The sequence below is a fragment of the Plectropomus leopardus genome, chromosome 18 (genome assembly GCF_026936395.1).
Source record: "Plectropomus leopardus strain MGB_pleo_1.0 chromosome 18, ASM2693639v1, whole genome shotgun sequence".
Lineage (NCBI taxonomy): Eukaryota > Metazoa > Chordata > Actinopteri > Perciformes > Serranidae > Plectropomus > Plectropomus leopardus.
Genome location: NC_142193.1, coordinates 28,725,603 through 28,742,524, shown reverse-complemented (window position 1 = coordinate 28,742,524; position 16,922 = coordinate 28,725,603). Strand labels below are relative to the sequence as shown.

Genomic DNA, 16,922 nt, shown 5'->3' with positions numbered 1-16,922 from the left:
CTACTGTATATAATAGACTGGATAAGTGCTCCATACAACGTCGCGTAAAAAAATCTGAACTATCCCTTTAAAGTCATTAAATGGATGCACATTGTTGGTGATTGTCTAAACTATCTGATCAAAACGATAAATATTTATTAAATGCAAGATTTTTCTTTTCGCGGAACAAGAAACAAAATAACTTTGGTCCTTTAGATTTACGGATATTAATTATTAAGCTTGAACCTCATTTTAAAAGTCTGTGGCTCGAAGGACAAAAGTTTAATACTGTTTTATTCAATCTCTTTGCAGTGGAAGATCTTGAGAGGAACGATGGCAGTGCAGAGAGACCCTACCTGATGCCCGAGAGCCTCCGCAAAGTCTTGAATAAGAAGAACAAGAGCGAGCCGGCTCAGAGCACCTGACCGTAGAAGCCTCAGTGAGGTGAGACTGTGGGCTAAACTGGTCTTTGGGGTTTTCCTCTGTGGACTCGGACAATATGCCATCAGTCACCAGGAGCCTACAGGTGACAATCAGTAGTGTCATTTTTTTTTTTAAACCAAATTTTTCAGTCCCACGTTTTTCATGAATCCGACCCTTCAGTTTTTTCATGTCGGAAATTCTTTTTAGAGCTTTATGGATTTTTTAAATTTCTGTTTTGAACGCAGATAACACCCATACACATTTTTAGTGTTGTAAATTTTATTTTATTTTTTTTTTATTAAAGATGCAACATACTTTAAGCATGTTTTTTTTATATTTGTGCCTTACATGAAGGTAAGATCAAATGTAATCTACTAAAGTAATAATATGTCTCTGCGCTTTATTATTGTGTAATCTTATGTTATATTTGAATAAATATTTAACCTTGTTACCAAAGCCATAAAAGTGATACTCATGCACAGTGGAGGTCATTTGCACCTACAGTAACTCCTGGATAAAGCATCTGATGCTGTGATGCAACTTTAATCAGTGAGAAAAAGTAACTGAAACAAAATCTAAATTTATATTATTCCTGATGTATAGGGTTAAACTTTGGTGCTTATTCGATATTTGTAGAGTTGAATTGAAAATGTTTTTGAAATAAAACATAGTTTTGTACATAATTATGTGAAGCTGCCTGTTTTAACAAAATATAAATTGGCTCGAAAATCCTGCACTTCAGTAAAAGCAATGATACAACTTGGCAAGGAAACAAGTTTAAGCCCTTCGTTCAAAACCTTAATTAAAAGTTCTGTTTGCATTATAACTATAAAAAGATACAATTGCCATGCATGCTTATAGGTGATTTATGGATATTTGATGACATTCTAAACAATGATTAGAAACAAACTTTTTATAAATAATTATACTATGTTTTTTTCGCCATACTATGCTATAATGTTGTCGACACTTTAAATATGAAACTATGAATTTTGTTTAACATACTATACTATGACTATATGACAACCCTATGACATACAATACAATGAAATATTGAATATACCAATGAATATAACATATACTTTTAAGACATGTTGTTTATTTTTCAATGAAATACAATATAATATTAGCTTTATGACATAACATTTTTTTAATATGAACATATATAAAGGACATACGAAATGATTTTTTTTTTTTACTTAATAATAAAAATATAATGCCCTTTTTAAATACATGTTATACCATGACAATTTTTGTGACAAACTTATACTTTTGAAATTCTATGCTCTATTATTGTAGAACTGTCATGTGGTCAAAAGTCATGACAAAACTTCATACTTTGGTATCTGGTCCAAAATCATGAAAAAACATCACAGTATAGTATGTCATCAAACATTATGAAAAAATAGTCACAGTATAGTATGGCTAGAAATGTCAAAATATGACCTGTCCACAAAATAGCTGAAAACCACACAGAATAACATGTCGAGACATGTCAAAGTATAGAATGTCCTAAAAATGGCCAAAAACATCATAATGCAGCATGTCGAAAAAACGACCAAAAACGGAATACTATAGTATGGCAAAAAAAAAATCTAAATATAATAGGTCCAAAAAACAGCTGAAAACCACATGTAATAGCATGCTGAAACATGCCTTAGCATAGGCAAAACAGCCAAAAAGACCACAGAATAACATGTCGAAGAAACGGCGGGAAATGCCATACTGTAGTATGACGAAAAATGTCACAATATGACGTCCCAAAAACAGCAAAGAACTACATGGTAAAGCAAACCCAAACACGGCATGGCATTAAAAGTTGAGTAAATGGCCAAAATCACCATGATATGACATGTTGAAAAAATGACGCAAAGAAACAATACTATATCAATAGTATGGTAAAAACGTCAAAAAATGACATGTCCCAAAAACAGCTGAAAACTGCTTAAAATAGCATGCCGAGACACGCCATGGCATAGAAGGTTGCAAAAATGGACAAAAACACTAAAAAATGGCAAGTCAAAAAAAATGACCAAAAAACCTGAACTATAGTATGGCAAAAATGTCAAAAAATGACACGTTCTAAAAACAGCCGAAAACTGCTTTAAACTGCTTGAAATAGCGTGCCGAGACACGCCATAGCATTAAAAGTTGCAAAAATGGTCAAAAACACCGAAAACTGGCATGTCGAAAAAATGACCAAAAAACCTGAACTATAGTATGGCAAAAATGTCAAAAAATGACAGGTTCTAAAAACAGCCGAAAACTGCTTTAAACTGCTTAAAATAGCGTGCCGAGACACGCCATAGCATTAAAAGTTGCAAAAATGGCCAAAAACACAGAAAAATGGCATGTCGAAAAATTGACCAAAAAACCTGAACTATAGTATGGCAAAAATGTCAAAAAATGACACGTTCTAAAAACAGCCGAAAACTGCTTTAAACTGCTTGAGATAGCGTGCCGAGACACGCCATAGCATTAAAAGTTGCAAAAATGGCCAAAAACACAGAAAAATGGCATGTCGAAAAAATGACCAAAAAACCTGAACTATAGTATGGCAAAAATGTCAAAAAATGACACGTTCTAAAAACAGCCGAAAACTGCCTTAAACTACTTAAAATAGCATGCCGAGACACGCCATGGCATAGAAAGTTGCAAAAATGGACAAAAACACCGAAAAATGGCATGTCGAAAAAATGACCAAAAAACCTGAACTATAGTATGGCAAAAATGTCAAAAAATGACAAATCCCAAAAACAGCAGAAAACTGCTTTAAACTGCTTAAGATAGCGTGCCGAGACACGCCATAGCATTAAAAGTTGCACAAATGGCCAAAAACACTAAAAAACGCCATGTCAAAAAAATGACCAAAAAACCTGAACTATAGTATGGCAAAAATGTCAAAAAATGACAAATCCCAAAAACAGCCGAAAACTGCTTTAAACTGCTTAAGATAGCGTGCCGAGACACGCCATAGCAATAAAAGTTGCAAAAATGGCCAAAAACACCGAAAACTGCCATGTCGAAAAATTGACCAAAAAACCTGAACTATAGTATGGCAAAAATGTCAAAAAATGACACGTTCTAAAAACAGCCGAAAACTGCTTTAAACTGCTTGAGATAGCGTGCCGAGACACGCCATAGCATTAAAAGTTGCAAAAATGGCCAAAAACACAGAAAATGGCATGTCGAAAAAATGACCAAAAAACCTGAACTATAGTATGGCAAAAATGTCAAAAAATGACACGTTCTAAAAACAGCCGAAAACTGCTTTAAACTGCTTAAAATAGCGTGCCGAGGCACGCCATAGCATTAAAAGTTGCAAAAATGGCCAAAAACACAGAAAAATGGCATGTCGAAAAAATGACCAAAAAACCTGAACTATAGTATGGCAAAAATGTCAAAAAATGACAAATCCCAAAAACAGCCAAAAACTGCTTAAAACTGCTTAAGATAGCATGCCGAGACACGCCATGGCATAGAAGGTTGCAAAAATGGACAAAAACACTAAAAAACGCCATGTCGAAAAAATGACCAAAAAACCTGAACTATAGTATGGCAAAAATGTCAAAAAATGACACGTTCTAAAAACAGCCGAAAACTGCTTTAAACTGCTTGAAATAGCGTGCCGAGACACGCCATAGCATTAAAAGTTGCAAAAATGGCCCAAAACACCAAAAACTGGCATATCGAAAAAATGACCAAAAAACCTGAACTATAGTATGGCAAAAATGTCAAAAATGACACGTCCCCAAAAACAGCCGAAAACTGCTTTAAACTGCTTAAGATAAGCGTGCGAGACACGCCATAGCAATAAAAGTTGCAAAAATGGCCAAAAACACAGAAAACTGGCATGTCGAAAAAATGACCAAAAAACCTGAACTATAGTATGGCAAAAATGTCAAAAAATGACAGGTTCTAAAAACAGCCGAAAAGTGCTTTAAACTGCTTAAAATAGCATGCCGAGACACGCCATAGCATTAAAAGTTGCAAAAATGGCCAAAAACACAGAAAAATGGCATGTCGAAAAAATGACCAAAAAACCTGAACTATAGTATGGCAAAAATGTCAAAAAATGACACGTCCCAAAAACTGCGGAAACTGCTTTAAACTACTTAAAATAACGTGCCAAGACACGCCATGGCATAGAAAGTTGCACAAATGGCCAAAAACACTAAAAAACGCCATGTCGAAAAAATGACCAAAAAACCTGAACTATAGTATGGCAAAAATGTCAAAAAATGACACGTCCCAAAAACAGCCGAAAACTGAATAAAACTGCTGAAAATAGCGTGCGAGACACGCCATAGCAATAAAAGTTGCAAAATGGCCAAAAACACAGAAAACTGGCATGTCGAAAAAATGACCAAAAACCTGAACTATAGTATGGCAAAAATGTCAAAAAATGACACGTTCTAAAAACAGCCGAAAACTGCTTTAAACTGCTTAAAATAGCGTGCCGAGACACGCCATAGCATTAAAAGTTGCAAAAATGGCCAAAAACACAGAAAAATGGCATGTCGAAAAATTGACCAAAAAACCTGAACTATAGTATGGCAAAAATGTCAAAAAATGACAAATCCCAAAAACAGCCGAAAACTGCTTTAAACTGCTTAAGATAGCGTGCCGAGACACGCCATAGCATTAAAAGTTGCACAAATGGCCAAAAACACAGAAAACTGGCATGTCGAAAAATTGACCAAAAAACCTGAACTATAGTATGGCAAAAATGTCAAAAAATGACACGTCCCAAAAACAGCCGAAAACTGCTTAAAACTGCTTAAGATAGCGTGCCGAGACACGCCATAGCAATAAAAGTTGCAAAAATGGCCAAAAACACAGAAAACTGGCATGTCGAAAAAATGACCAAAAAACCTGAACTATAGTATGGCAAAAATGTCAAAAAATGACACGTTCTAAAAACAGCCGAAAACTGCTTTAAACTGCTTAAAATAGCATGCCGAGACACGCCATAGCATTAAAGTTGCAAAAATGGACAAAAACACAGAAAAATGGCATGTCGAAAAATTGACCAAAAAACCTGAACTATAGTATGGCAAAAATGTCAAAAAATGACACGTTCTAAAAACAGCCGAAAACTGCTTTAAACTGCTTAAAATAGCGTGCCGAGACACGCCATAGCATTAAAAGTTGCAAAAATGGCCAAAAACACAGAAAAATGGCATGTCGAAAAAATGACCAAAAAACCTGAACTATAGTATGGCAAAAATGTCAAAAAATGACACGTCCCAAAAACAGCCGAAAACTGCTTTAAACTGCTTAAGATAGCGTGCCGAGACACGCCATAGCAATAAAAGTTGCAAAAATGGCCAAAAACACCGAAAACTGGCATGTCGAAAAAATGACCAAAAAACCTGAACTATAGTATGGCAAAAATGTCAAAAAATGACAGGTTCTAAAAACAGCCGAAAAGTGCTTAAAACTGCTTAAGATAGCATGCCGAGACACGCCATAGCATTAAAAGTTGCAAAAATGGCCAAAAACACCGAAAACTGGCATGTCGAAAAACTGACCAAAAAACCTGAACTATAGTATGGCAAAAATGTCAAAAAATGACACGTTCTAAAAACAGCCGAAAACTGCTTTAAACTGCTTAAAATAAGCGTGCGAGACACGCCATAGCATTAAAAGTTGCAAAATGCCCAAAAACACAGAAAATGGCATGTCGAAAAAATGACCAAAAAACCTGAACTATAGTATGGCAAAAATGTCAAAAAATGACACGTCCCAAAAACAGCCGAAAACTGCTTAAAACTGCTTAAGATAGCGTGCCAAGACACGCCATGGCATGGAAAGTTGCACAAATGGACAAAAACACCGAAAAATGGCATGTCGAAAAAATGACCAAAAAACCTGAACTATAGTATGGCAAAAATGTCAAAAAATGACACGTTCTAAAAACAGCCGAAAACTGCTTTAAACTGCTTAAAATAGCGTGCCGAGACACGCCATAGCATTAAAAGTTGCAAAAATGGCCAAAAACACAGAAAAATGGCATGTCGAAAAATTGACCAAAAAACCTGAACTATAGTATGGCAAAAATGTCAAAAAATGACACATCCTAAAAACAGCCGAAAACTGCTTTAAACTGCTTAAAATAGCGTGCCGAGACACGCCATAGCATTAAAAGTTGCAAAAATGGCCAAAAACACCGAAAACTGCCATGTCGAAAAATTGACCAAAAAACCTGAACTATAGTATGGCAAAAATGTCAAAAAATGACACGTCCCAAAAACAGCCGAAAACTGCTTTAAACTGCTTAAGATAGCGTGCCGAGACACGCCATAGCAATAAAAGTTGCAAAAATGGCCAAAAACACAGAAAACTGGCATGTCGAAAAATTGACCAAAAAACCTGAACTATAGTATGGCAAAAATGTCAAAAAATGACACGTTCTAAAAACAGCCGAAAACTGCTTTAAACTGCTTAAAATAGCGTGCCGAGACACGCCATAGCAATAAAAGTTGCAAAAATGGCCAAAAACACAGAAAAATGGCATGTCGAAAAATTGACCAAAAAACCTGAACTATAGTATGGCAAAAATGTCAAAAAATGACAGGTTCTAAAAACAGCCGAAAACTGCTTTAAATTGCTTAAGATGGCGTGCCGAGACACGCCATAGCAATAAAAGTTGCAAAAATGGACAAAAACACCGAAAAATGGCATGTCGAAAAAATGACCAAAAAACCTGAACTATAGTATGGCAAAAATGTCAAAAAATGACACGTTCTAAAAACAGCTGAAAACTGCTTTAAATTGCTTAAGATGGCGTGCCGAGACACGCCATAGCAATAAAAGTTGCAAAAATGGCCAAAAACACAGAAAATGGCATGTCGAAAAAATGACCAAAAAACCTGAACTATAGTATGGCAAAAATGTCAAAAAATGACAAATCCCAAAAACAGCCGAAAACTGCTTTAAACTACTTAAAATAGCGTGCCGAGACATGCCATAGCAATAAAAGTTACAAAAATGGACAAAAACACCGAAAAATGGCATGTCGAAAAATTGACCAAAAAACCTGAACTATAGTATGGCAAAAATGTCAAAAAATGACACGTTCTAAAAACAGCCGAAAACTGCTTTAAACTGCTTAAAATAGCGTGCCGAGACACGCCATAGCAATAAAAGTTGCAAAAATGGCCAAAAACACAGAAAAATGGCATGTCGAAAAAATGACCAAAAAACCTGAACTATAGTATGGCAAAAATGTCAAAAAATGACAAATCCCAAAAACAGCCGAAAACTGCTTTAAACTGCTTAAGATAGCGTGCCGAGACACGCCATAGCAATAAAAGTTGCAAAAATGGACAAAAACACCGAAAACTGGCATGTCGAAAAAATGACCAAAAAACCTGAACTATAGTATGGCAAAAATGTCAAAAAATGACACGTCCCAAAAACAGCCGAAAACTGCTTTAAACTGCTTAAGATAGCGTGCCGAGACACGCCATAGCAATAAAAGTTGCAAAAATGGCCAAAAACACCAAAAACTGGCATGTCGAAAAATTGACCAAAAAACCTGAACTATAGTATGGCAAAAATGTCAAAAAATGACAGGTTCTAAAAACAGCCGAAAACTGCTTTAAACTGCTTAAAATAGCGTGCCGAGACACGCCATAGCATTAAAAGTTGCAAAAATGGACAAAAACACAGAAAAATGGCATGTCGAAAAATTGACCAAAAAACCTGAACTATAGTATGGCAAAAATGTCAAAAAATGACACGTTCTAAAACAGCGAAAACTGCTTTAAACTGCTTAAAATAGCGTGCCGAGACATGCCATAGCATTAAAAGTTGCAAAAATGGCCAAAAACACAGAAAACTGGCATGTCGAAAAAATGACCAAAAAACCTGAACTATAGTATGGCAAAAATGTCAAAAAATGACACGTCCCAAAAACAGCCGAAAACTGCTTTAAACTGCTTAAGATAGCGTGCCGAGACACGCCATAGCAATAAAAGTTGCAAAAATGGCCAAAAACACAGAAAAATGGCATGTCGAAAAAATGACCAAAAAACCTGAACTATAGTATGGCAAAAATGTCAAAAAATGACAAATCCCAAAAACAGCCGAAAACTGCTTAAAACTGCTTAAGATAGCGTGCCGAGACACGCCATAGCAATAAAAGTTGCAAAAATGGCCAAAAACACAGAAAACTGGCATGTCGAAAAATTGACCAAAAAACCTGAACTATAGTATGGCAAAAATGTCAAAAAATGACAGGTTCTAAAAACAGCCGAAAACTGCTTTAAACTGCTTAAAATAGCGTGCCGAGACACGCCATAGCATTAAAAGTTGCAAAAATGGACAAAAACACAGAAAAATGGCATGTCGAAAAATTGACCAAAAAACCTGAACTATAGTATGGCAAAAATGTCAAAAAATGACACGTTCCAAAAACAGCCGAAAACTGCTTTAAACTACTTAAAATAGCGTGCCCAGACACGCCATGGCATAGAAAGTTGCAAAAATGGACAAAAACACAGAAAAATGGTATATCGAAAAAATGACCAAAAAACCTGAACTATAGTATGGCAAAAATGTCAAAAAATGACAAATCCCAAAAACAGCCGAAAACTGCTTTAAATTGCTTAAGATGGCGTGCCGAGACACGCCATAGCAATAAAAGTTGCAAAAATGGACAAAAACACCGAAAAATGGCATGTCGAAAAAATGACCAAAAAACCTGAACTATAGTATGGCAAAAATGTCAAAAAATGACACGTTCTAAAAACAGCTGAAAACTGCTTTAAATTGCTTAAGATGGCGTGCCGAGACACGCCATAGCAATAAAAGTTGCAAAAATGGACAAAAACACAGAAAAATGGTATATCGAAAAAATGACCAAAAAACCTGAACTATAGTATGGCAAAAATGTCAAAAAATGACAAATCCCAAAAACAGCCGAAAACTGCTTTAAACTACTTAAAATAGCGTGCCGAGACATGCCATAGCAATAAAAGTTACAAAAATGGACAAAAACACCGAAAAATGGCATGTCGAAAAATTGACCAAAAAACCTGAACTATAGTATGGCAAAAATGTCAAAAAATGACACGTTCTAAAAACAGCCGAAAACTGCCTTAAACTGCTTAAAATAGCATGCCGAGACACGCCATAGCATTAAAAGTTGCAAAAATGGCCAAAAACACAGAAAAATGGCATGTCGAAAACATGACCAAAAAACCTGAACTATAGTATGGCAAAAATGTCAAAAAATGACACGTTCTAAAAACAGCCGAAAACTGCTTTAAACTGCTTAAAATAGCGTGCCGAGACACGCCATAGCATTAAAAGTTGCAAAAATGGCCAAAAACACAGAAAATGGCATGTCGAAAAAATGACCAAAAAACCTGAACTATAGTATGGCAAAAATGTCAAAAAATGACACGTCCCAAAAACAGCCGAAAACTGCTTAAAACTGCTTAAAATAGCGTGCCAAGACACGCCATAGCATTAAAAGTTGCAAAAATGGCCAAAAACACAGAAAAATGGCATGTCGAAAAATTGACCAAAAAACCTGAACTATAGTATGGCAAAAATGTCAAAAAATGACACGTTCTAAAAACAGCCGAAAACTGCTTTAAACTGCTTAAAATAGCGTGCCGAGACACGCCATAGCATTAAAAGTTGCAAAAATGGCCAAAAACACAGAAAAATGGCATGTCGAAAAAATGACCAAAAAACCTGAACTATAGTATGGCAAAATGTCAAAAATGACAAATCCTAAAAACAGCAGAAAACTGCTTTAAACTGCTTAAGATAAGCGTGCGAGACACGCCATAGCATTAAAAGTTGCACAAATGGCCAAAAACACAGAAAACTGGCATGTCGAAAAAATTGACCAAAAACCTAAACTATAGTATGGCAAAAATGTCAAAAAATGACACGTTCTAAAAACAGCCGAAAACTGCTTTAAACTGCTTGAGATAGCGTGCCGAGACACGCCATAGCAATAAAAGTTGCAAAAATGGCCAAAAACACAGAAAATGGCATGTCGAAAAAATGACCAAAAAACCTGAACTATAGTATGGCAAAATGTCAAAAATGACAAATCCAAAAACAGCCGAAAACTGCTTTAAACTGCTTAAAATAGCGTGCCGAGACACGCCATAGCAATAAAAGTTGCAAAAATGGACAAAAACACCTGGCATGTCGAAAAAATGACCAAAAACCTGAACTATAGTATGACAAAAATGTCAAAAAATGACAAATCCCAAAAACAGCAGAAAACTGCTTTAAACTGCTTAAGATAGCGTACCGAGACACGCCATAGCATTAAAAGTTGCACAAATGGCCAAAAACACAGAAAACTGGCATGTCGAAAAATTGACCAAAAAACCTGAACTATAGTATGGCAAAAATGTCAAAAAATGACACGTCCCAAAAACAGCCGAAAACTGCTTAAAACTGCTTAAGATAACGTGCCAAGACACGCCATAGCAATAGAAAGTTGCACAAATGGCCAAAAACACCAAAAACTGGCATATCGAAAAAATGACCAAAAAACCTGAACTATAGTATGGCAAAAATGTCAAAAAATGACACGTTCTAAAAACAGCCGAAAACTGCTTTAAATTGCTTAAGATAGCGTGCCGAGACACGCCATAGCAATAAAAGTTGCAAAAATGGCCAAAAACACAGAAAATGGCATGTCGAAAATTGACCAAAAAACCTGAACTATAGTATGGCAAAATGTCAAAAATGACAGGTTCTAAAAACAGCCGAAAACTGCTTTAAACTGCTTAAAATAGCGTGCCGAGACACGCCATAGCATTAAAAGTTGCAAAAATGGACAAAAACACAGAAAAATGGCATGTCGAAAAATTGACCAAAAAACCTGAACTATAGTATGGCAAAAATGTCAAAAAATGACACATTCTAAAAACAGCCGAAAACTGCTTTAAACTGCTTAAAATAGCGTGCCGAGACATGCCATAGCATTAAAAGTTGCAAAAATGGCCAAAAACACCGAAAACTGCCATGTCGAAAAATTGACCAAAAAACCTGAACTATAGTATGGCAAAAATGTCAAAAAATGACACGTCCCAAAAACAGCCGAAAACTGCTTTAAACTGCTTAAGATAGCGTGCCGAGACACGCCATAGCAATAAAAGTTGCAAAAATGGACAAAAACACCGAAAAATGGCATGTCGAAAAAATGACCAAAAAACCTGAACTATAGTATGGCAAAAATGTCAAAAAATGACACATTCTAAAAACAGCCGAAAACTGCTTTAAACTGCTTAAGATAGCGTGCCGAGACACGCCATAGCATTAAAAGTTGCAAAAATGGCCAAAAACACAGAAAACTGGCATGTCGAAAAACTGACCAAAAAACCTGAACTATAGTATGGCAAAAATGTCAAAAAATGACACGTTCTAAAAACAGCCGAAAACTGCTTTAAACTGCTTAAAATAGCGTGCCGAGACACGCCATAGCATTAAAAGTTGCAAAATGGACAAAAACACAGAAAAATGGCATGTCGAAAAAATGACCAAAAAACCTGAACTATAGTATGGCAAAAATGTCAAAAAATGACACGTTCTAAAAACAGCCGAAAACTGCTTTAAACTGCTTAAAATAGCGTGCCGAGACACGCCATAGCATTAAAAGTTGCAAAAATGGACAAAAACACAGAAAACTGGCATGTCGAAAAATTGACCAAAAAACCTGAACTATAGTATGGCAAAAATGTCAAAAAATGACACGTCCCAAAAACAGCCGAAAACTGCTTTAAACTGCTTAAGATAGCGTGCCGAGACACGCCATAGCATTAAAAGTTGCAAAAATGGCCAAAAACACAGAAAATGGCATGTCGAAAAACTGACCAAAAAACCTGAACTATAGTATGGCAAAAATGTCAAAAAATGACACATCCCAAAAACAGCCGAAAAGTGCTTAAAACTGCTTAAGATAGCATGCCGAGACACGCCATAGCATTAAAAGTTGCAAAAATGGCCAAAAACACAGAAAACTGGCATGTCGAAAAATTGACCAAAAAACCTGAACTATAGTATGGCAAAAATGTCAAAAAATGACAGGTTCTAAAAACAGCCGAAAACTGCTTTAAACTGCTTAAAATAGCGTGCCGAGACACGCCATAGCATTAAAAGTTGCAAAATGGACAAAAACACAGAAAAATGGCATGTCGAAAAATTGACCAAAAAACCTGAACTATAGTATGGCAAAAATGTCAAAAAATGACACGTTCTAAAAACAGCCGAAAACTGCTTTAAACTGCTTAAAATAGCGTGCCGAGACACGCCATAGCATTAAAAGTTGCAAAAATGGACAAAAACACAGAAAAATGGCATGTCGAAAAAATGACCAAAAAACCTGAACTATAGTATGGCAAAAATGTCAAAAAATGACAAATCCCAAAAACAGCCGAAAACTGCTTTAAATTGCTTAAGATAGCGTGCCAAGACACGCCATAGCATGGAAAGTTGCAAAAATGGACAAAAACACCGAAAAATGGCATGTCGAAAAAATGACCAAAAAACCTGAACTATAGTATGGCAAAAATGTCAAAAAATGACACGTTCTAAAAACAGCCGAAAACTGCTTTAAATTGCTTAAGATGGCGTGCCGAGACACGCCATAGCAATAAAAGTTGCAAAAATGGACAAAAACACCGAAAAATGGCATGTCGAAAAAATGACCAAAAAACCTGAACTATAGTATGGCAAAAATGTCAAAAAATGACAAATCCCAAAAACAGCCGAAAACTGCTTTAAACTACTTAAAATAGCGTGCGAGACATGCCATAGCATTAAAAGTTGCAAAAATGGCCAAAAACACCGAAAACTGGCATGTCGAAAAATTGACCAAAAAACCTGAACTATAGTATGGCAAAAATGTCAAAAAATGACACGTTCTAAAAACAGCCGAAAACTGCTTTAAACTGCTTAAAATAGCATGCCGAGACACGCCATAGCATTAAAAGTTGCAAAAATGGCCAAAAACACAGAAAAATGGCATGTCGAAAACTTGACCAAAAAACCTGAACTATAGTATGGCAAAAATGTCAAAAAATGACACGTTCTAAAAACAGCCGAAAACTGCTTTAAACTGCTTAAAATAGCGTGCCGAGACACGCCATAGCATTAAAAGTTGCAAAAATGGCCAAAAACACAGAAAAATGGCATGTCGAAAAAATGACCAAAAAACCTGAACTATAGTATGGCAAAAATGTCAAAAAATGACACGTTCTAAAAACAGCCGAAAACTGCTTTAAACTGCTTAAAATAGCGTGCCGAGACACGCCATAGCATTAAAAGTTGCAAAAATGGCCAAAAACACAGAAAAATGGCATGTCGAAAAATTGACCAAAAAACCTGAACTATAGTATGGCAAAAATGTCAAAAAATGACACGTTCTAAAAACAGCCGAAAACTGCTTTAAACTGCTTGAGATAGCGTGCCGAGACACGCCATAGCATTAAAAGTTGCAAAAATGGCCAAAAACACAGAAAAATGGCATGTCGAAAAAATGACCAAAAAACCTGAACTATAGTATGGCAAAAATGTCAAAAAATGACAAATCCCAAAAACAGCAGAAAACTGCTTTAAACTGCTTAAGATAGCGTGCCGAGACACGCCATAGCATTAAAAGTTGCACAAATGGCCAAAAACACAGAAAACTGGCATGTCGAAAAATTGACCAAAAAACCTGAACTATAGTATGGCAAAAATGTCAAAAAATGACACGTCCCAAAAACAGCCGAAAACTGCTTTAAACTGCTTAAGATAGCGTGCCGAGACACGCCATAGCAATAAAAGTTGCAAAAATGGCCAAAAACACAGAAAAATGGCATGTCGAAAAAATGACCAAAAAACCTGAACTATAGTATGGCAAAAATGTCAAAAAATGACAAATCCCAAAAACAGCCGAAAACTGCTTTAAACTGCTTAAGATAGCGTGCCGAGACACGCCATAGCAATAAAAGTTGCAAAAATGGCCAAAAACACAGAAAACTGGCATGTCGAAAAATTGACCAAAAAACCTGAACTATAGTATGGCAAAAATGTCAAAAATGACAGGTTCTAAAACAGCCGAAAACTGCTTTAAACTGCTTAAAATAGCATGCCGAGACACGCCATAGCATTAAAAGTTGCAAAAATGGCCAAAAACACAGAAAAATGGCATGTCGAAAAACTGACCAAAAAACCTGAACTATAGTATGGCAAAAATGTCAAAAAATGACACGTTCTAAAAACAGCTGAAAACTGCTTTAAATTGCTTAAGATGGCGTGCCGAGACACGTCATAGCAATAAAAGTTGCAAAAATGGACAAAAACACCGAAAAATGGCATGTCGAAAAAATGACCAAAAAACCTGAACTATAGTATGGCAAAAATGTCAAAAAATGACAAATCCCAAAAACAGCCGAAAACTGCTTTAAACTACTTAAAATAGCGTGCCGAGACATGCCATAGCAACAAAAGTTACAAAAATGGACAAAAACACCGAAAAATGGCATGTCGAAAAATTGACCAAAAAACCTGAACTATAGTATGGCAAAAATGTCAAAAAATGACACGTTCTAATAACAGCCGAAAACTGCTTTAAATTGCTTAAGATGGCGTGCCGAGACACGCCATAGCAATAAAAGTTGCAAAAATGGACAAAAACACAGAAAAATGGCATATTGAAAAAATGACCAAAAAACCTGAACTATAGTATGGCAAAAATGTCAAAAAATGACACGTCCCAAAAACAGCCGAAAACTGAATAAAACTGCTTAAAATAGCGTACCGAGACACGCCATGGCATAGAAAGTTGCAAAAATGGACAAAAACACAGAAAAATGGCATATCGAAAAAATGACCAAAAAACCTGAACTATAGTATGGCAAAAATGTCAAAAAATGACACGTCCCAAAAACAGCCGAAAACTGCTTTAAACTGCTTAAGATAGCGTGCCGAGACACGCCATAGCAATAAAAGTTGCAAAAATGGCCAAAAACACAGAAAACTGGCATGTCGAAAAATTGACCAAAAAACCTGAACTATAGTATGGCAAAAATGTCAAAAAATGACAGGTTCTAAAAACAGCCGAAAACTGCTTTAAACTGCTTAAAATAGCATGCCGAGACACGCCATAGCATTAAAAGTTGCAAAAATGGCCAAAAACACAGAAAAATGGCATGTCGAAAAACTGACCAAAAAACCTGAACTATAGTATGGCAAAAATGTCAAAAAATGACACGTTCTAAAAACAGCTGAAAACTGCTTTAAATTGCTTAAGATGGCGTGCCGAGACACGTCATAGCAATAAAAGTTGCAAAAATGGACAAAAACACCGAAAAATGGCATGTCGAAAAAATGACCAAAAAACCTGAACTATAGTATGGCAAAAATGTCAAAAAATGACAAATCCCAAAAACAGCCGAAAACTGCTTTAAACTACTTAAAATAGCGTGCCGAGACATGCCATAGCAATAAAAGTCACAAAAATGGACAAAAACACCGAAAAATGGCATGTCGAAAAATTGACCAAAAAACCTGAACTATAGTATGGCAAAAATGTCAAAAAATGACACATCCCAAAAACAGCTGAAAACTGCTTTAAACTGCTTAAAATAGCGTGCAGAGACACACCATGGCATAGAAAGTTGCAAAAATGGACAAAAACACAGAAAAATGGCATGTCGAAAAAATGACCAAAAAACCTGAACTATAGTATGGCAAAAATGTCAAAAAATGACACGTTCTAAAAACAGCCGAAAACTGCTTTAAACTGCTTAAGATAGCGTGCCGAGACACGCCATAGCAATAAAAGTTGCAAAAACGGACAAAAACACCTAAAACATGGCATGTCGACAAAATGACATGCCATGTTTTAGGTGTTTTTGTCCGTTTTTGCAACTTTTATTGCTATGGACCCTCAGCAGTGAGTCCTAATCCTCGCCTCTTCTAGTGTGTGGGTGTATGTGTGTGTCTAATAGCCCCTTTGAGTTACAGCGGTCAGGTCTCCCGAGGGCGTGTCCTTCCAACCCGAATGGATCCCCAGCGGCTGGTGATTGGTCCGGGGCTCCACCAATCCGGGAGTGACAGCTTCTATAAAAGTCTGGTGTGCTCTGCTAATGGCGGCAGACACTATGTATGTCTTCTCTTTTTAAAAGTGTTGTGTGTGAATAGTGTGTGAGTTTGACTCCTGTGCATGTCCCATATTTGGGCCAGGTTAAGCTTTAAAACACTGATTTTTACTGAAGTGTACTCACTCTGGGTTTTGTCACTGTTTAGTCACACAAGGTTCAAGGGTGCTGATCATTTGTCTTTCTGTTTTATACCGATTCACAAAAGTAGTAAGAGAGGTTTTGTTTAAGAGATATTTCAGTTATTGTTAATGTAGTCTTGGGATAGTCAGCTCCATTTTGTTTTAAGGAGGCCTCTTTTTGTTATGTTTATTTCATTGTTTTGACAGCACCTGGCGGCCCTTGTCTGTTTTGTGAATAATATCCACTTGTCTGGAAAGAAAAATAAACGTT

General features: G+C 36.1%; 1 protein-coding gene across 1 annotated transcript in view; it reads left to right on the top strand.

The window, feature by feature from the left end:
• The window catches only part of LOC121956993 (choline transporter-like protein 2), a 31,989-nt gene extending 30,904 nt beyond the window's left edge, over positions 1-1,085 (top strand). Inside the window, exon 22 of the mRNA XM_088069414.1 lies at positions 292-1,085. Coding sequence (XP_087925540.1) covers positions 292-404 — 113 coding nt within the window. The 3' untranslated portion in view covers positions 405-1,085. The remainder of the gene's footprint in view (positions 1-291) is intronic.
• The last annotated feature ends 15,837 nt before the right edge of the window (positions 1,086-16,922 follow it).